The 21,365-nt window shown below is 37.4% G+C and overlaps 1 protein-coding gene across 2 annotated transcripts in view; it reads right to left on the reverse strand.

The window, feature by feature from the left end:
• The window catches only part of LOC131436797 (rap guanine nucleotide exchange factor 4), a 446,791-nt gene that overhangs the window by 281,277 nt on the left and 144,149 nt on the right, over window positions 1-21,365 (reverse strand). For both annotated transcript variants that reach the window (XM_058605717.1, XM_058605715.1), the window contains exons 3-4: window positions 19,692-19,834; window positions 19,515-19,609 (exon numbers count right to left, since the gene is read on the reverse strand). In XM_058605717.1, the coding sequence (XP_058461700.1) occupies window positions 19,515-19,609; window positions 19,692-19,834 (238 nt within the window). The remainder of the gene's footprint in view (window positions 1-19,514; window positions 19,610-19,691; window positions 19,835-21,365) is intronic.

The following is a 21,365-nucleotide window of genomic DNA, read 5'->3' on the forward strand; positions in this document are numbered from 1 at the left end:
GATCCAGTAGTCATCTTGTATACGGAAACCAATAGATAGTGTGAGATCTGCTGTCTCTGTTCGATGGATTGACTTTAAGTGTAAGATGAAAATAGGTACATTCGCTTCGAGCTTTCGCGTCGCTTCAAAAGACATGTAGGGTCTAACATTTTTAAAAAATGTTACCATTTGATTTTTTCTGTATATTTTATAATTGTAAAACATTTCAAGAGTATTTTGTCAAATTTTCAAGCCTTTCGGAACAAAACTCTGGACAACAAAAGTTATGGACCTTTATATGTTCTTATCTCATACAGCGAGAAGGCAAAAGCTCGGTGCACAAACCCTAGAGTTCTGCTTCGAGTGACTTTGACAACTTTGACTTTGAGTGAATTTGACAAAACACTCTTGAAATGTTCTATTTTAAAAAAATAAGAAGAAAAAATATGATTTTTCGAAAGTGTTAGAGCTTTAGGAACATAATTTTTTTCCTTCAATTTTATAAATAATAAAGACTTCAAATTTTTTTTTTCAAATTTTACCCAAACTTTCTATATGTAGAATACTAGACCCCAACGTTTTCCTTTTCGTTTTTCGTCACCTTGGGAAGGTTTTACAGCTACCAAATGGCGTATTTTTTGCAAAATCTCGTATTTTTGACTTCCAACAACCACCAAAAATTAAAAAAAAAATCAAACAAAACCGTTGGGGTCTAGAATTTTACTTTATAATTTACTATATAACAGATCGGCTGAAAAGTTCGTATCGTTTCTATGAGAGGGCGCCACTAGAATTAAATCCACACCATTTTCAGTTAGTACCAACCTTCAAAAGATACGTGTATAAATTTGACAGCTGTCTGATTATTAGTTTGTGAGATATTGCATTTTGATTGAAGCTACTTTTGTTATTGTGAAAATAAAATGGAAAAAAAGGAATTTCGTGTGTTGATGAAACACTACTTTTTGATGAAAAAAAGTGCCGCCGATACCAAAAAATGGCTTGATGAGTGTTATCCAGACTCTGCACCGGGCGAAGCAACAATTCGTAAGTGGTTTGCAAAATTTCGTACTGGTCATATGAGCACCGAAGACGATGAACGCAGTGGACGTCCAAAAGAGGTTGTTACCGATGAAAACGTGAAAAAAATCCACAAAATGATTTTCAATGACCGTAAAGTGAAGTTGATCGAGATAGCTGACACCCTAAAGATATCAAAGGAACGTGTTGGACATATTATTTACGAATATTTGGATATGAGAAAGCTTTGTGCAAAATGGGTTCCGCGTGAGCTCACAATCGATCAAAAACAACAACGAATTGATGATTCTGAGCAGTGGACTGCACGCGATGAACCGAACCCAAATCGTGGAAAGACTCAACAATCGGCCGGTAAGGTTATGGCGTCTGTATTTTGGGATTCGCATGGTATAATTTTCATCGACTACCTTGAAAAGGGAAAAACCATCAACAGTGACGCGTTATTAGAGCGTTTAAAGGACGAGAAATTTCAAAAACACGGCCTCATTTGAAGAAGAAAAAAGTTTTGTTTCATTAAGACAATGCACCGTGTCACAAGTCGATGAAAACCATGCTGAAATTGAACGAATTGGGCTTCGAATTGCTCCCTCATCCAACATATTCTCCAGATTTGGCCCCCAGTGACTTTTTCCTGTTCTCAGACCTCAAGGGAATGCTCGCTGGTAAAAAATTTAGAAGCAATGAAGAGGTAATCGCTGAAACTGAAGCCTATTTTGAGGCAAAGGACAAATCGTACTACAAAAATGGTATCGAAAAGTTGGACGATCGCTATAATCGCTGTATCGCCTCTGATGGCAATTATGTTGAATAATAAAAACGAATTTTGGCAAAAAAATGTGTGTTTCTATTAAACGATACGAACTTTTCAGCCGAACTGTTAACTATGCTGCTTTGATTTGTTGACTTCTGATTAGTCTGTGCTGAGATACAGAGAAAACACCGCAAATGATTCATCACCGCAAAAATTACGAATTTTTGTAAGAATGATGATTTGTATTTGAATTTATTTTGTTTTGTTGAACGAGAGCTCTGAAAAAATTCGCAAAAATAGTGTTTTTTCAACCGTTAGACCCACCATCGTTGGAAATAATTTACCTACAGAAAAGAACTCGCGTTCAACAATTGCGTTCAATATTCGATTAAATCTTCAGAACCGGCAGTCTCCGCCATGATGTCAAATCCGCACTCTAACAAGCTTACACTTATTAAAATCGGTTCTTACTTCTCCGGGAAACGGAGCGGCTTTTCGGTTATGTCACTTATACCATCATATCTTCGGTACCGGAAGTTTTTTTTGATTTATAAGTTTTTTATTTATACCCGGTTTTAACCTAATTTTAGTTATTTTTGCCGGGTTTGTATCAGTTTGGGGGGGGGGGGATATTGTAAGGTGTGGAGGTTGGGGGAGGGGGTGAGTTTACATTGAGTAGTAATTTACATTTCATAGAGTCGAGAAGGGAAAAAGAGAGGGAGAAGTGTGTTTACAGAACTATTGAAGGAGAGAAGAAGAGAGAGAAAAAAAAGAAGATAGAAAGAGAGAGAGATATGTGTAAAGGGGAGAAGCTTAAAACTAGGGGTTGTTTTGTAGATTTTCGGTAAGCTGTCGGGGGTATTACAGTATTAGGTCGTGGTGTACCGAAAGTTTCAGCCATTCAATCTTCAAACTCGATGATGTGCCAATAGTAGAAAGAAAATTGAGCGGATCCAGAAGGCGTTGACAGTGGCACACACATTAACATGCATACACACACGCCCTTGTTCTGAATGGTTTATTGATTTTTCGATAGAATGAGGTACAATCGATGAGCAATAAGGATTAAAAGGACTATAAGAATTACAAAGATTACAAGGGATTACAAGGGATTACAAGGGATTACAAGAGATTACAAGGGATTACAAGGGATTACAAGGGATTACAAGGGATTACGGATTACGGACGGTTTCGGATTAGCACGGATAGCCAAAATAAGAATTTATAAGCATTTTGATAAGTTCTATTGACAAAATTTGCTACCTGAAAGATAAAGCAAAATATGAATGCTCGAATTCTGGTTTCGGGAGTCCAATAATAGTAATCAAAATTTCTAAATGAAGGAATTCATTCCGATAGCAGGACTTAGCCGATTCCCATATACACTAAGGTCTTTTTTACTTTAGCTTTTGTGGTTAAGTCGATTAGATGTAATTTAGTAATTTAGTATAATCTTCTAAGACATTTGGAAGCGGTCTAAAATTCTCTAAGTCGATTTTTTTCAAAATTTTTTTTGAGATTTCACTAGCTCTGGACGTTTTATGCCTTTCTAAGACATTTGGCATCGACAAAATTTTTTTCTTTAGTTTTGTGTTTTTTTTTACGCGGACTTCCTAAGCTAAGCGATTTTTTCCCGCGGTTTTTGTTTACGCGGTACGTATCCCCCGCGTAAAAGTAGACCTCAGTGTATTTTTTTAAATTGTGTTCAAACTTTATGTTTCTTTCAATAAAAAACGTAACCAATTTTTGCCGAATGGCTGTTGTCAAAACATGACAAGTTCTACAAATAAGTGTGTTGTATGAGCAGTTTTCAAAGAAAAACATAGTCAAATTGTAGGATAAAAATAATTTAAAAAATCTTAGTTGTTAATCTAACATATGTAATTTTGTTCCATACATTGCAAAATATGCACTTTTAAGGGAAAAAAGTTCAATTATTCTCAGTGTAGAACTCAATTACGGCTATTTTTATTATGTTTATTCTAAAATTTGACAAATTTTGTTAAACAACACAACACTTATTTGTAGGACTTGTCATGTTCTGACAACAGCCATTGGGTAAAAATTAGTTGCGTTTATTTCAATAAAAGAAACATAAAGTTAAAATACAATTTAAAAAATTTATAAAAATATCTCCTACACCATTTATTGAATGACCATTCTTGAAACCATTTTCCGAGAAATGCAGAAGTTTTTCATTTGCCTCATCTTTAAATATAACAGTATCAAAACAACCTGTTTCTGCCAATAACTTCAGTTCAAATGCTCTATCGGAATGCAACATCCATGAAAAAAATGTTTTATTAAGCTCTAAAAATACCCAGACACCAAACATTAAAATTGAAAAATAAAATATTTATAATCTTTATAACCCTGATTATAAAGATTATAAAGATTATAAAGATTATAAAGATTATAAAGATTATAAAGATTATAAAGATTATAAAGATTATAAAGATTATAAAGATTATAAAGATTATAAAGATTATAAAGATTATAAAGATTATAAAGATTATAAAGATTATAAAGATTATAAAGATTATAAAGATTATAAAGATTATAAAGATTATAAAGATTATAAAGATTATAAAGATTATAAAGATTATAAAGATTATAAAGATTATAAAGATTATAAAGATTATAAAGATTATAAAGATTATAAAGATTATAAAGGTTATAAAGATTATAAAGATTATATGTTTATTTGTTTACTTGTTTGACTGTTTATTTGTTTATTTGTTTATTTGTTTATTTGTTTATTTGTTTATTTGTTTATTTGTTTATTTGTTTATTTGTTTATTTGTTTATTTGTTTATTTGTTTATTTGTTTATTTGTTTATTTGTTTATTTGTTTATTTGTTTATTTGTTTATTTGTTTATTTGTTTATTTGTTTATTTGTTTATTTGTTTATTTGTTTATTTGTTTATTTGTTTATTTGTTTATTTGTTTATTTGTTTATTTGTTTATTTGTTTATTTGTTTATTTGTTTATTTGTTTATTTGTTTATTTGTTTATTTGTTTATTTGTTTATTTGTTTATTTGTTTATTTGTTTATTTGTTTATTTGTTTATTTGTTTATTTGTTTATTTGTTTATTTGTTTATTTGTTTATTTGTTTATTTGTTTATTTGTTTATTTGTTTATTTGTTTATTTGTTTATTTGTTTATTTGTTTATTTGTTTATTTGTTTATTTGTTTATTTGTTTATTTGTTTATTTGTTTATTTGTTTATTTGTTTATTTGTTTATTTGTTTATTTGTTTATTTGTTTATTTGTTTATTTGTTTATTTGTTTATTTGTTTATTTGTTTATTTGTTTATTTGTTTATTTGTTTATTTGTTTATTTGTTTATTTGTTTATTTGTTTATTTGTTTATTTGTTTATTTGTTTATTTGTTTATTTGTTTATTTGTTTATTTGTTTATTTGTTTATTTGTTTATTTGTTTATTTGTTTATTTGTTTATTTGTTTATTTGTTTATTTGTTTATTTGTTTATTTGTTTATTTGTTTATTTGTTTATTTGTTTATTTGTTTATTTGTTTATTTGTTTATTTGTTTATTTGTTTATTTGTTTATTTGTTTATTTGTTTATTTGTTTATTTGTTTATTTGTTTATTTGTTTATTTGTTTATTTGTTTATTTGTTTATTTGTTTATTTGTTTATTTGTTTATTTGTTTATTTGTTTATTTGTTTATTTGTTTATTTGTTTATTTGTTTATTTGTTTATTTGTTTATTTGTTTATTTGTTTATTTGTTTATTTGTTTATTTGTTTATTTGTTCATTTGTTCCGTTGTTTATTTGTTTATTAGTGTTTATTTAGAAAAACGGCACGACTCCCTACAAACCTGAGTTCTTTTCATCTTTACATTTTCAAACATCTCCAGAACGGCTACGTTGAGCGTAAAGATAATATGTGCAAATTAAGTTATTGAATCTGAAAAATCACATCAATTACATCAATGATGATTTTTCATCAGAAACTTGAATCTTGGCAAGTATCTTTAAATTCACTTACCTGAAACTACTTTACTTTTTAAAAAGACACTAATAAAATCCAATCCAATTCCAATTAGTGGAATTTTGATATATCTTGAAAAATCACTATAGGGAAATTTTCAAAATCGAAAAAAAATTTTCGATTCCAAAAGGCTTAGAATTGCATGAAACGTCGAGATTAAGTGTCATCTCGAAAAAAATTTTTTTTGAAAAAGTCGACTTTTTGAAAATTTTTCTAAATCCCAGAAAGTTGATTTTTTCAAAAAAAATTTTTTTGAGATGACACTAAATTTCGATGTTTCATGCAGTTTTAAGAGTTTCGGTATCAAAAAAAAATTTCGATTTTGGAAATTTCATGTACTCCCCCCTATGGTGCTTTTTCAAGGTCGAAAATTGTCAAACTTTTACCACCGTGCAGCACCCCTTAAGCATGTCCGATTTAGGTCGAATTTAGCATGAAGGCTTTTTTCGAGGTGCTTAAACTTTTGAGCACTAGAACTTAACGAAAATAGAGGTGATTCCAAAATTTTTGCACCCTCATATATATAAGAGCGGTAAAAATCAATGTGTTTTGTCGGTTACGTCACTTATACCATCATATATCTGGAACCAAAGTCACAACCATTTGATCTTTGAACTTGATCATTGGTCCGACAGTAGCTTTCAAACGAGCCCAAGTTTGTTAAAATCGGTTCAGCCATCTCTGAGAAAATTGAGCGCGTTCAAATATCTTCGAAAAGTGCACACACATACACACACATACATACACACACACACAGACATTTTCCGATCTCGTCGAACTGAATCGAATGGTATATAACACTATGGGTCTCCGAGGCTCCGTTCGAAAGTCGGTTTTTCCAGCAATTCTAATACCTTTCTATAGAGAAAGGCAAAAAATGTTCTGCAAAAAGCAGAATCTTTTCGCCTGCTGAGCGGTTCAAATTGAACTGCCGAGTTTTGCATAAAGCAGTTCAATTTGAGCAGCTTTGCACTGATGAGTCAAAAACGAAACGTAAACATATCATACTACAATATCTAATAAATATATATATATATATTACTAAAGCAAAAATAGAAATTTTTATTTTCAAATTTGATTTTTTTTTCTTATAGTTCTTGAAAAAGCATTAAACTGTTTCTGTTCAGTGTACAATTTATGTAGAATTTCCATGCGATTTTCAAGAACATTTGCTTACACACCATTTGTGTACAAATAAGCGATGTATTCACCCTTTTTAAAAATCAGCTTTGAATCGGATCGGCATCTCTATCTGTGCAAAATTATTGGTTTGTCAGACTAAAGATGTGTACAAAGTTTCATCCAAATCGAAGAAAATTGATCCTGATTTGGTCACTATTTCCGCTACTAATTTTTCGAATTTTTTTTTCAATGAAAAAATATTCCAAAGTATTTTAATACGATTTGTAAACAGAAAAAAAGTTAGGTTGCAAAAGATAGAGTAAACTGTTCTAATTGCTTTTTGCTGAGAAACTCCAGCTTTGTCGAATTTAATTAGCTTATTTCAAATTATCAAACGTTGTCATTTCCATCAATCAGCCACGCACGTATGATCCCAATTACAATCTAATTAGTCTAATTATAATGCTCTCTCCATATTAATTCCAGCTCACAATCGATCGATCCATTTGGGTTGCGTGCCAGGAAGAACGGCGATTTGGCATCGTTTGCAAACTGTTGTATTCATCAGGGCAGTTGATAGGAATATCATGCGTTGTGTTTGTGTGACAGTGCCACTATATTTGCAATTCAAATATGTCAGAAACTGGCAAGAATCTCTCGGTGAAGATGACAGACTGACCTCAAAAATTAAAACCAATTAGAGCCCGGCATTTCAATTTACGCTGGCTGCGATGTCTTCAGGCTCGAAATTGCCCGCGTTGGATACTAATTAATACTTAGAAGTCGATTCGATGGCAGTGGCAATCAAGATTAATGATTTGGAAAAATTCTTGAAGAAAACAAAACGAACTTCATGACTTGTTTTTCAGTTATTTTTCACTGTTGTTCAACTACCTTCGTCGAGGTTTGTTTATAATTGCGACGCTTCGATTCTGAGTTAGATCATTAATTGTCCTTCGTTTGTGTAAACCACATTGTTCCTACTTCAATTTGCAAAAACTAGAAACTTTTACTGTTTTACTTTCCACTACATCATTACTTACTACAAAAAGAAACATTCAGTAGCTTGATCCCGATCCCAGAAGCTGTTTGTTTAGAATCGGCCCTGTCTGTTTACAGTGCGATATTCGCTGCACCGGTGAATCCGAGCAACCCTGGTCTTTAGGTTCGATATTTCCAGTAGCAAAAGACGCCATACAGAAAACTGACCCGATTGCTTGGACCACGAGCGAATGTTTGCTTGTTTACACGCAAAACACTCCGAAAAGACATAAACATTCTGGCATGGCGGCGTCTGCTGGCCAGTGTTTCTGGCTCTTCGAGACTGATGCAAGACTGCAAGGAGAAATCGGATTGCTGGCAGCTGTTAGGAAATTGCATTTTAAATTTTCAAACTGCGGCAAGATGATGTGCGATTTGAACATTGCAATCACTTGTGGTAAAACGTGTAAACAATTCGCCTTTTATAGACCATGCGATCGAACTATATGATGCCAAGCGTTGATGCGAGCAGAGAGAGAGAGGTAGGAGATAGGAAAGTTTTCCATTAGTTCCATCTCTAACTAGCCTTAGGTTTTGATTCGGTATGAAAATTTCTTTGTTTGTTCAGCACTCGCACAGTGATTCTGGATCTGTGATGCCAGATTTATCGAATTTTTAAAGAAGCCTACGAGTGTTATTACTACTCGAAAAAGTCTTGATATAAATGCTTGAGAAAAAACTGCACGAAATACAGCTTGAAAGAACTGCTTGTAAAAACTGTTCGAAGAAACCGTTTCACCGAAAGCCATTTCACCGAAAGCCGTTTCACCGAAAGCCATTTCGCCGAAAGCCGTTTCATCAGAAGCAATTTCGCCGAGAGCCGTTTCATCGGAAGCTATTTCACCGAAAACCATTTCACCGAAAACCATTTCACCGAAAACCATTTCACCGAAAGCCGTTTAATCAAAAGCAATTTCGCCAAAAACCGTTTCATCGAAAGCCATTTCGCCGAACGCCATTTTACCGAAAACCATTTCACCGGAAGCGATTAAAACCGTTTCATCAAAAGCAATTTCGCCGAAAGCCATTTTGCCGAAAGCCATTCCATCGGAAACTATTTTACCGAAAACCATTTCACCGAAAGCCGTTTCATTAAAAGCAATTTCGCCGAAAGCCGTTTCATCAGAAGCTATATTACCGAAAACCATTTCACCGAAAGCCATTTCGCCGAAAACCTTTTCATCAAAAGCAATTTCGCCAAAAGCCATTTCGCCGAAAGCCATTTCGCGAAAGCCGTTTTATCGGAAGCTATTTCACCGAAAACCGTTTCATCGAAAGCCATTTCACTGAAAGCCATTTCGCCGAAAGCCATTTCATCGAAAGCCATTTCGCCGAAAGCCGTTTCTCAAAAGCAATTTCGCCGAAAGCCATTTCACCGAAAGCCATTCCGTCGGAAGCTATTTTACCGAAAACCATTTCATCGAAATCCATTTCATTGAAATCCATTTCGCCGAAAACCTTTTCATCAAAAGCAATTTCGCCGAAAGCCGTTTCATCGGAAGCTATTTCAGCGAAAGCCATTTCACCGAAAACCGTTTCATCAAAAGCAATTTCGCCGAAAGCCATTTCATCGGAAGCTATTTCACCGAAAACCATTTCACCGAAAACCATTTCACCGAAAGCCGTTTCATCAAAAGCAATTCCGCCAAAAACCGTTTCATCGAAAGCCATTTCGCCGAACGCCATTTTACCGAAAACCGTTTCACCGGAAGCGATTTCGCCAAAAGCCATTTAGTCGAAAACCGTTTCATTGGAAGCTATTTCAGCGAAAGCCATTTCACCGAAAACCGTTTCATCAAAAGCAATTTCGCCGAAAGCCTATTTTACCGAAAACCATTTCACCGAAAGCCATTTCGCCGAAAGCCGTTTCATTAAAAGCAATTTCGCCGAAAGCCGTTTCATCAGAAGCTATATTACCGAAAACCATTTCATCGAAAGCCATTCCGCCGAAAACCTTTTCATCAAAAGCAATTTCGCCAAAAGCCATTTCGCCGAAAGCCATTTCGCGAAAGCCGTTTTATCGGAAGCTATTTCACCGAAAGCCATTTCGCTGAAAGCCATTTCGCCGAAAGCCATTTCGTCGAAAGCCATTTCGCCGAAAGCCGTTTCTCAAAAGCAATTTCGCCGAAAGCCATTTCACCGAAAGCCATTCCATCGGAAGCTATTTTACCGAAAACCATGTCACCGAAATCCATTTCGCCGAAAGCCGTTTCATCGGAAGCTATTTCAGCGAAAGCTATTTCACCGAAAACCGTTTCATCGAAAGCCATTTCGCCGAAAGCCGTTTCTCAAAAGCAATTTCGCCGAAAGCCATTTCGTTGGAAGCTATTTTACCGAAAACCATTTCATCGAAATCCATTTCATTGAAATCCATTTCGCCGAAAACCTTTTCATCAAAAGCAATTTCGCCGAAAGCCGTTTCATCGGAAGCTATTTCAGCGAAAGCCATTTCACCGAAAACCGTTTCATCAAAAGCAATTTCGCCGAAAACCGTTTCATCGAAAGCCATTTCGCCGAAAGCCGTTTATCAAAAGCAATTTCGCCGAAAGCAATTCCATCGGAAGCTATTTTACCGAAAACCTTTTCACCGAAAGCCATTTCGCCAAAAACCGTTTCATCGAAAGCCGTATCGCCGAAAGCCATTTTGCCAAACGCCATTTCGTCGAAAACCATTCCGCCGAAAGCCGTTTCGCCGAAAGCCATATCATCGAAAGCCACTCGAACAATTGTCTGAATATCGTACTGATGTTGATTCAAAATAAAGAATAATAAAGACGATCGTGTTGGTAACGGTTTTGTTCAGCCAAAATCGTACATCTGAAATATTTTCTATTTAAAATATTTCATTTCCCCGTGTCTCATTCAGAAAGAATACTCCTTTTATTGGATATTTCAGATCCTCAGAATTTAATTTCCAGAGAAACAAGTTAAATTTATTAACTACTAGGCATCAAATTTTGCTTATCTACCAGGCCAATTTTGGAAAATAAAAAAATTTTTTCGTATGCTGCAAAACTTTGCTATCATTGCCTAGCTGAGGCAAAGAAACCTAGCTTTGAACAGACCAAACAAACGAAGCGATTACAGGTACGTATGCCAGAGGTCACCGCTTCCGACGGCGTGATGTATTCGAATCTAGCGGTCAAAGTTTGAAAAGGAACCGTTGTTTTTTTCTGTCGTTTCGATTACTTGTTTGGATTTTTACCAAAAAAAATATTTTTACGTTTCCCGTCTAAAAATCATCAATGAAAAAAAAGGAGACCGCCAGACTCGAATGCAATACTACATTGTATTTGTACTTGATTTATCATATTTATAGGTTATGTTAAGTTAACTCTTTTGACGAAAAGACCCATTCGCCGGAACGACTTTCGGCGAAATGTCCTTTGACTAAATGGTTTACAGCGAAGTAATTCTCTCTTTTCTGATGGAGGACTAATAATCATAAGGTTAAATGAAAGTTTGTTTTAATCAATTTTCATTCATTTGGTGTAGAAAAAGTCTAGTCAAGTTCAATGTAAAAAAACGTAATTCAATAACATTCACTATGAAAAATGAAACTCTTTCTATAGACGTACAACTAGGAAGCAAACTATAGAAAAGTGTAAAATTGTGTGAGATTTAGGCGGAGTCCTAGACTCCAAGCTGACTTCTGCGGAGCACTACAATACCATAATCAATAAATCAAATATTATGTTTGGTTTTATTAAACGTGATTTCAAGGACCGATATACATACATTATTATATAATACATATGTCAGGCCTGTTTTGGAATACTGCAGCATAGTATGGAAATTTTAAAATATTATTTCCAAAGAACGATCCATGACTCGATCCAGAAACAATTTCTTTTATATGCATTTTGTAGATTAAACTGGACAGCATTTCCACTGCCATCATACGAAGCACGCTTTATTAACGACATTATTCCTCAACGCGTACAATCACTACTGCACTACTGTCGCAATTAACTTTTTATGTACCTGGTCGTCAATTACGAACACGGAGATTATTTTTAAAGACATAATAAAATAAATCATACGTAGAATAGTCCAGCCAATCGAATCACTTGTCACTATATTCAATTTTGTAATAATCTTGACCTAACTATGTCCAAAATCAAATTGAAACCCAACTTAGAAATAATGTGTAGTTTTAAGTTAACATTGTAAATTATTCATATGTAGTCTTCATTTGCTTGCCAAATAAATCAATAAATAAATAGATTCGGTTAGGATATTTTGTCTATCAGAATGTTATCTAGGTTAGTACAATATCTACCATAATCAAAAAGAAATCCATTTGATGCGAACATTGCATTCAGGCGGGGTTTCTGAACGATGGCCCCGAAGCAATATTTGAACTATATTTTTTCTGTAAATCTTCACCAGCCAGTGCATTTTGTAAAGAGAGTAATCGAGACAATCTGCCATCACTGTTCTGGAACCGTTGATATTTGTTTTCCGAGTGAGGCGAGAAGACTAGATAAAGTATTAACTATTCCATTTGAAGAGACTTTGGTTCCTTTTACCACAGAAAAAGCTATTGCTCGTAGTTCTAGGTAGTGATGATGGGTTTGATGTACTTTTCACTAAAAAACTATCGAACACAACAAAGCAGTAAGAGAACCATTCTGGAAGGGCAGACTACATATGTGTATGTGTATAGTAATTGGTTTCAATGGAGAAACACTCCAACCCACAACCACAGAAACCGTATAAATTAAGATGAACGTAAACCTCCTTCCCCATTAAAATTCGCATGGACCTTTTCGACTGCCATGGCCATTGTACTCAACCAATCAAAGTCGAAAAGTACAACGCTGTTGAATCGAAGCCCAGAACTTTTGTTGTCGAAATGGGGTGCTGGCAAATTGTGAACGAGGCCAACGGACAACGGCACGACAGTGGCCCAATTCACCCCTGTCGTGAACCCTCAACCTCACCCCAACCGCCAAGGGTTGACTTTTATTCAGGTAAGTCAGAATGTGTCAAATGTCATTGTTTGGCAAACGAATAAAAAGCTGTTTTCACTTCGTATCGAACACTCGTTGTCATCGGTCGCTTTGGTAGAATCTCCCCAAGTGTTTTCTGTAGAGTGCCTATTTGTGGATTGCGACCGTTTGTTACGGGTAATTTCAGTGCCAGTGTATGGGATCGGAGCTAACCCATCCCGATCTAGTGCAATTCGATCCGTTGTACGGATAAAAAGTGCATTTTTCGATACCACAAAAATCGTTGTGATAACACGTGCTTACAGCAACGAATCTCCATATTGGCTGCCAAGGTCGAGCTCTGCCTCCCGGACGGTAGCCAGCTCGGACTTAGCCTTCCAGGCGTAAACTGATAGCCATCGGCTATATTGTATATGTGCAGTGAAGACTTGTGTGATAGTGAGAGTGTGTCTGAAGATACTGCTTAGCATCTACCGCCATCGTAAAACCAAACACGTGGTCAGTGTTCATTGGTTGCTGTGTTGAGAAGTTTTCTGCACACCAGCAGCAGGGACGATCATTTTGCTACCCTTGAAGTGATACAAGCTAAGTATTATTATAGTATTTGTTCTCTCTTTCCTTCTCGCTAGCATATCTTTGTGAAGCGTCTCCTTCACCTTATTATGAGCGAGGGTGGAGGCCTTTCCCCCTCAAATGGCAAACCCCTCATCAATATGGATGTTATAGAAGACCAAAATTATCTTCCTTCCTCTGACAATCCCCCTCGTACTCGCGTGTGGCCGATCGGTTCTGCTGGGCCTTATGTGGTATATTTCCGGTCCAAAAAAGATGAACCGCTTAATTTGATGCAAATATCGCGCGAACTGGCTAAACATTATCCGGACGTGATTCAGATAACAAAGGTTCGAGCAAAAAAATTGAAAGTGGTCGTAAAAACCATAGAGCAGGCGAATAAGATCGCTCGCCACGATGCTTTTACACGGAGCTATCGAGTCTACATACCAGCGCGAGAAGTAGAAATTGACGGCGTGGTCACGGAAGCGAGCCTGAATTGCGAAGACCTTCTGAAGCATGGGGTTGGTTGTTTCAGGGACCCTACACTTCAGAAGGTAAAAATATTGGACTGCAAGCAATTGAATTCAATAAAAATTGCAGAGGATAATACAAAAACATATTCTCCATCAGGCTCGTTTCGGGTGACTTTTGCTGGATCTGTCCTTCCTAACTTCATCCTTCTGGACAGAGTTCGCTTACCGGTTCGACTTTTTGTGCCGCGGGTGATGAATTGCACTAACTGCAAGCAGTTGGGCCATACAGCCACCTATTGCGGCAATAAACAGAGATGCATTAAATGTGGGGGGGACCATGTGGATGATTCCTGCGGTAAAAAAGCTGAAAAGTGCCTTTACTGTGGGGAAAATCCACATGAATTGAGTTCATGCCCCACATACAAACTGCGCGGGGAAAAATTAAAACGATCTCTTAAAGAACGTTCCAAGCGCACCTTCGCAGAGATGCTGAAGAACGCCATGCCACCTGTCGAATCGGTAAACCTTTATGATTGTTTGCCTTCTGACGAGATTGACTCCGATGACCCTCAAGAGGGAACATCCTTTGCTATGCCTAGCGGTTCTAGGAAAAGAAAGCCAACCTCATCTCCTAAACTGCCTTGTAAAGGCCCAAGGGTGTCCTCTGTGGGGATCAACAAAGTTACAACACGGGGAAGTGCTTCACAGAAACCGAAGCAAAAGGCTCCTGGTCTGGCAAACTTAAGATCAGACCAAGAATTTCCATCACTTCCTGGTACAACAAACACCCCCAGTACCCCCAAAATTCAACTAGAGAATCAATCAAGTGCTGGACTACTGAAATTCTCTGATATTGTGGACTGGATTTTCAGAACCTTCAATATCACTGATCCTCTTAAAAGTATGATTATGACATTTATGCCAACAGTTAGAACATTTTTGAAGCAGTTGACTGCTACATGGCCCCTCCTTTCAGTGATTGTATCCTTCGATGGCTAACTCATCGAACGGGGTTGAGGATTCAATCACTGTCTTACAGTGGAATTGCAGAAGTATTATCCCGAAAATTGATTCCTTCAAAATTTTAATAAATAGTGTGAAATGTGACGCGTTTGCATTATGTGAAACCTGGTTGACTTCGAATATTTCCCTCAACTTCCACGATTTTAACATTATTCGCTTGGATCGAGATAACCCCTACGGAGGAGTACTTTTGGGGATCAAAAAGTGCTATTCTTTCTATCGAATTAACCTCCCCTCGATACCAGGTATTGAAGTGGTCGCATGTCATATCACAATCAAAGGCAAGGACCTTTGCATTGCTTCCATTTACATTCCCCCAAGAGTCTCGGTTGGGTTCCAATGGCTCAGCGACATCATGCAACTTCTTCCTGCGCCGACGTTAGTTTTAGGAGACTTCAACTCTCACGGTACGGGATGGGGTTGTCTTCATGATGACAACAGATCAACCGCGATCTATGATATTTGCGATAGCTTCAATATGACTATTCTGAACTCGGGAGAAATGACACGGATTCCTGCACCACCAGCAAGACCAAGTGCGCTGGATTTATCCCTTTGCTCGACCTCGTTACGACTAGATTGCAAGTGGGAGGCAATCCCTGATCCCCATGGTAGCGATCATCTACCTATCGTAATTTCAGTCGCCAGGGGATTGAGATCATTGGAGACAATCAATGTTTCGTATGACCTCACACGAAATATTGATTGGAAATGCTACGCAATCTTGATATCTGAGAAACTAGAAACAACACAAGAACTTCCTCCGGAGGAAGAGTACACGTTTTTGGCTGGCTTGATTCTCGACTCCGCGATTCAAGCTCAGACGAAACGTGTACCCGGCGCGAAAACTAACATCCGTCCTCCCAACCCGTGGTGGGACAAAGAGTGCTCATCTCTGAACGCTGAAAGATCTCTAGCATTCAAAAAATTCAGAAAAAACGGAACATCTGATAATTATCGGAATTACACGGCGCTAGACAAGCGAATGAAGAACTTAGTTAAAGCATAGAAACTAGGTTATTGGCGACGGTTTGTTGACGGATTAACAAAAGAAACATCGATGAGCACTCTTTGGAACACTGCTCGACGAATGCGTAACCAAAACACGACGAACGAAAGCGAGGAATATTCTAACAGCTGGATATTCGATTTCGCTAAAAAAGTATGCCCCGATTCTGTTCCGGAACAGAAGATCTCCCGCGTCGCGATATCGAATACAAACGAAACACCGTTTTCGATGGTAGAGCTCTCACTTGCGCTTCTGTCATGTAACAATAAAGCCCCGGGGCTAGACAGAATAAAATTCAACTTGTTGAAAAATCTGCCTGACTCTGCCAAAAGGCGCTTGTTGAATATATTCAACAAGTTCCTCGAGGGTAATATTGTCCCTCATGACTGGAGACAAGTGAGAGTTATCGCCATTCAAAAACCTGGGAAACCAGCCTCCGATCACAATTCGTATCGGCCGATTGCTATGCTCTCCTGCATCCGGAAGTTGTTTGAAAAAATGATTCTCTTTCGTTTAGACAATTGGGTCGAGACTAATGGCTTGCTTTCAGGTACACAATTTGGTTTCCGCAAAGGCAAAGGAACGAACGATTGTCTTGCGTTGCTCTCAACAGAAATTCAAATGGCATTTGCTCGTAAAGAACAAATGGCGTCAGTTTTCCTAGACATTAAGGGGGCTTTTGACTCAGTTTCTATAAATATCCTATCTGAGAAGTAGCATCAGCATGGTCTTTCGCCAGTTTTGAACAACTTTTTACATAATCTATTGTCTGAGAAACACATGTACTTTGCGCATGGTGATTTGTCGACAATACGATTCAGCTACATGGGTCTTCCTCAGGGCTCATGCTTAAGCCCCCTTTTATACAATTTTTACGTAAGTAATATCGATGAATGTATCAACACATCTTGCACGCTAAGACAACTTGCCGATGACAGCGTTGTGTCTATTATAGGACCCAAAGCTGCCGATCTCCAAGGACCATTGCAAGATACCCTCGACAACTTGTCGACATGGGCTCTTCAAATGGGTATCGAGTTCTCTACGGAGAAAACTGAGCTGGTTGTATTTTCGAGGAAGCGAGAACCAGCACAATTACAGCTTCAATTAGGGGGTGGAACCATAGCTCAGGTCTTCACATTTAAATATCTCGGGGTCTGGTTCGACTCAAAAGGCACCTGGGGATGTCATATTAGGTATCTGAAACAGAAATGCCAGCAGAGAATCAACTTTCTTCGTACAATAACTGGATCATGGTGGGGTGCCCACCCAGGAGACCTGATCAGGTTGTACCAAACAACGATATTGTCCGTAATGGAATACGGATGCTTCTGCTTCCGATCCGCGGCAAACACCCATTTTATCAAGCTGGAAAGAATTCAGTATCGTTGTTTGCGTATTGCCTTAGGTTGCATGCAGTCGACTCATACGATGAGTCTTGAAGTACTGGCGGGCGTCTTACCATTGAAAAACCGATTCTGGGATCTTTCATATCGATTGCTAATCCGATGCGATATCTTGAATCCAATGGTGATTGAAAACTTCGAAAGGCTTGTTGAGCTCAATTCTCAGACCCGTTTTATGTCCTTGTATTTTGATTACATGGCTCAGAATATTAATCCTTCTTCGTTTGTTTCCAACCGTGCTCATTTCTTGGATACTTCTGATTCTACTGTGTTTTTCGACACATCCATGAGAGAAGAGATTCGTGGAATTCCAGATTACATACGCCCTCAAGTGACCCCTAATATTTTTTACAATAATTTTAGAGCAGTCGACTGTGAAAAGATGTTTTACACTGACGGATCAAATCTCAACGGGTCCACAGGCTTCGGTATCTTCAATCAGAACATCACCGCTTCTTACAAACTCAGTGATCCGGCTTCAGTTTACGTCGCAGAATTAGCTGCTATTCAGTACACCCTTGAGATCATTGAAACCTTGCCCAAAGACCATTACTTCATTGTCACGGACAGTCTAAGCTCAATAGAAGCTCTCCGGGCAATGAAGCCAGGAAAGTATCCCCCATATTTCCTGGGGAAAATACGGGAACACTTGCGAACTTTATCTGAACGGTCTTATTCAATATCGTTAGTCTGGGTCCCTTCACATTGTTCCATTCCGGGAAATGAAAAGGCAGACTCATTGGCTAAGGCGGGCGCATTAAATGGTGAAATTTACGAAAGACCAATTTGCTTCAACGAATTTTTCAGTATATCTCGTCGAAGGACTCTCGAAAGTTGGCAAACTTCATGGAGTAATGGGGAGCTGGGACGATGGTTACACTCCATTATCCCGAAGGTATCGACGAAACCTTGGTTCAGAGGGATGAATGTGGGTCGTGATTTCATTCGTGTGATGTCCCGGCTCATGTCTAATCACCACATCTTGAATGCACACCTCCGGCGTATCGGCCTCGTGGAGAGCGGTCTCTGCATTTGCGGTAAGGGTTATCACGACATCGAACATATTGTCTGGGCATGTACCGAGTATTGTGGCGCCAGATCGCAGCTAATGGACTCCCTTCGGGCCCGAGGTATATCACCCGGGGTTCCAGTACGAGACGTGTTGGCTCATCGAGACCTTCCCTATATGTCACTCTTATACCAGTTCATAAAAATCATCAACGTACAAGTCTGATCTGTGTTCTCTCAGAAACCTTTATCCCATTCCACGTGGATGTTTAAGCCAATGAAATAAAAGCGAAACGAAATCTTGCTTTTTTGCAAAATGAGCTAGTATTCCTTAGAAAGTCTTCACTTATCCCCCGATGATATTTCAGTTCAACCTCGATCCTAACATCCGCTCGCAACTCCTCATCCAACATATGTTCACCATCTTCTTCGGAACTAACAAGATCTTTGTGCTGACACTAATTTTGTTTTGCTCCCCCTTCTTTCGTCTCTTCACTATCTCGACGTTAACTAATTAGATCTTTTCGCTGAGCTAAGTAATTTCACTTTCTTATCCCTTTTTCCAGCAACATTTATTTCTCCTTGTTTCACTCCTTTCAGTCGATGATCAACGCGCGGGCCACCCGCCGGGTTCTCGCTGCCCGGGGGTGTTTCCCGCGGACCCACACGAAAGAATACGAAAACCATCGATGCGTACCAACGTCACCAGGATAATTCAGCGTACAAGTTCCAACCGACCAGACGCTGCCGATGACTAGTTGGAGACTACATCCTTGAAATCTGATCTCGAAATCACATCAGGAAATAGAATAAATTACTCTAATTTTAAGTAGTAAAATTAATGCCCTCGGCATCTTATAGCTTAACGCAGTGTGCCTTAATAAAAAAAAAAAAAAAAAAAAAAAAAAGCTGTTTGCTAGCTTTGGCTTATTTGTCCATGTTTCAACGACCCACACACGGTAGACTCGTTTTTCTTTTATTTTTTTGAAGGATTGATTCAATTTTGACATTTCATGTGCTTCATCGAGTTTCGTGTAGAAATAGCAAACATTGCATTTTTTTTTGTCAATTTATGATTGCGGAGGTTTGCTAAGTAAGCCATGAAAGAAAAAAAAGGTTTTTTTTTCTTACCTTACTATCCTTGGCTTCCGCACCGTGGTACCGCACTTCCAGCTGACCACCGAGCACCGCATACCAGTAGCGACCCTGTTCGCCAGCTCGGAACACTAGAAACAGAAGCAGGAAGGGACACTTGAATTAGTATTTAAACTCGACAGGAAACAAATCACATTATCGAAGGATACTGACGTGTTACGCCCTTCTCCAGATCCTCGTAGAATCCACACATGGCCAGCTGCTGTAGGGCGGATCCGGGCAGCCGGCAGAGTGGTTCCACCCGTCTCAACCGGCACGATATCAACTCGCAGTCCCGCAGATTCCGGTCGCATGGCCTACGTGGGAGGTAAACGATCAGAGAAAAAAAATACAATCAAATTTTATTGCTATTTTTCAACCCGAACGCACGCTGCTTCCACCAATTGCGAATTGAATAATTGTCACCGTCGTCAGTCAGGACCGTCATCATCCGGTAAACCCGGGACTTCGGTTAACCGAAGAACATCTGTCAGCGTATTTACCCGTTAGTTATGCAAGCTCAACACAATGGACCATTCCAATTTGTGCGGTTTTTATGGATATTAATTTTCAATCATTGGCCGAGCAGCTCAATTTCGGCAGTACGCGGACAGTGAAGAAGTGGTTTGAAAAAGGATTATTTTGCGGTTTGCGAAATTGAAAAATAAATTATGAGTGACAGTTCAGTGTGCCTCGAATTGGACTGTGTGCTTTTCAATCGTGATGATATCGACGTAACTTTCTCAGTTTTATTTTTTTCACAGGTTTCAATATTCAACTTTCTAATCAAACGCTGAGCTAAGTAGCGCATTGAGCTTGTATTGCATAACGCTTAGCTTAAAAATAATTTGTCTGATAGATTCATATCCGAAATTTTGAATATACACTTTCTTTTTCTCGATCAAGTGAACTGTGGCAATTCAACGTGAACTGATATGCACTGATGAATCGAAGGCGAATCGTAAAAAACAAAAGATAAAGTTAATTTTTGTCACATGCGGTTTACAGAAGTTTTGGAATGTTTTGTAGGAGCTTAATGGAAATTTTGTAGAAGTTTGGTAGAAATTTATTGGTAGTTTATTAAATGCTTTTTAGAAATCTTCCAGAAGTTTTATAGAAGTTTTGGAGAAGTTTCGAAGAAGCTTGGAAGAAGTTTTGGATAAGTTATGTGGAAGCTTTTTAAAACTATTGAAGAATTTTTGTATAAGTTTCAAAAAGTTTTTAAGTAGCTTTGGAGAAGTTTATAGAAGTTTTGAAGAATTTTTGTCAGAGTTGTTATCATTTTCGTTGCTGAAGTCGTTGTCATTGTCATTGTCATTGTCATTGTCATTGTCATTGTCATTGTCATTGTCATTGTCATTGTCATTGTCATTGTCATTGTCATTGTCATTGTCATTGTCATTGTCATTGTCATTGTCATTGTCATTGTCATTGTCATTGTCATTGTCATTGTCATTGTCATTGTCATTGTCATTGTCATTGTCATTGTCATTGTCATTGTCATTGTCATTGTCATTGTCATTGTCATTGTCATTGTCATTGTCATTGTCATTGTCATTGTCATTGTCATTGTCATTGTCATTGTCATTGTCATTGTCATTGTCATTGTCATTGTCATTGTCATTGTCATTGTCATTGTCATTGTCATTGTCATTGTCATTGTCATTGTCATTGTCATTGTCATTGTCATTGTCATTGTCATTGTCATTGTCATTGTCATTGTCATTGTCATTGTCATTGTCAGTGTAGAAGTTTCGATTTTTTTTTAGTTTGGAGAAGTTTCGTAAAAGCTTCGTGGAAGTTTTGTTGGCGTTTTTAAAGTTTTTTAAAAATTTTGTACATATTTTA

This window comes from Malaya genurostris, chromosome 3 (genome assembly GCF_030247185.1).
Source record: "Malaya genurostris strain Urasoe2022 chromosome 3, Malgen_1.1, whole genome shotgun sequence".
Classification (NCBI taxonomy): domain Eukaryota; kingdom Metazoa; phylum Arthropoda; class Insecta; order Diptera; family Culicidae; genus Malaya; species Malaya genurostris.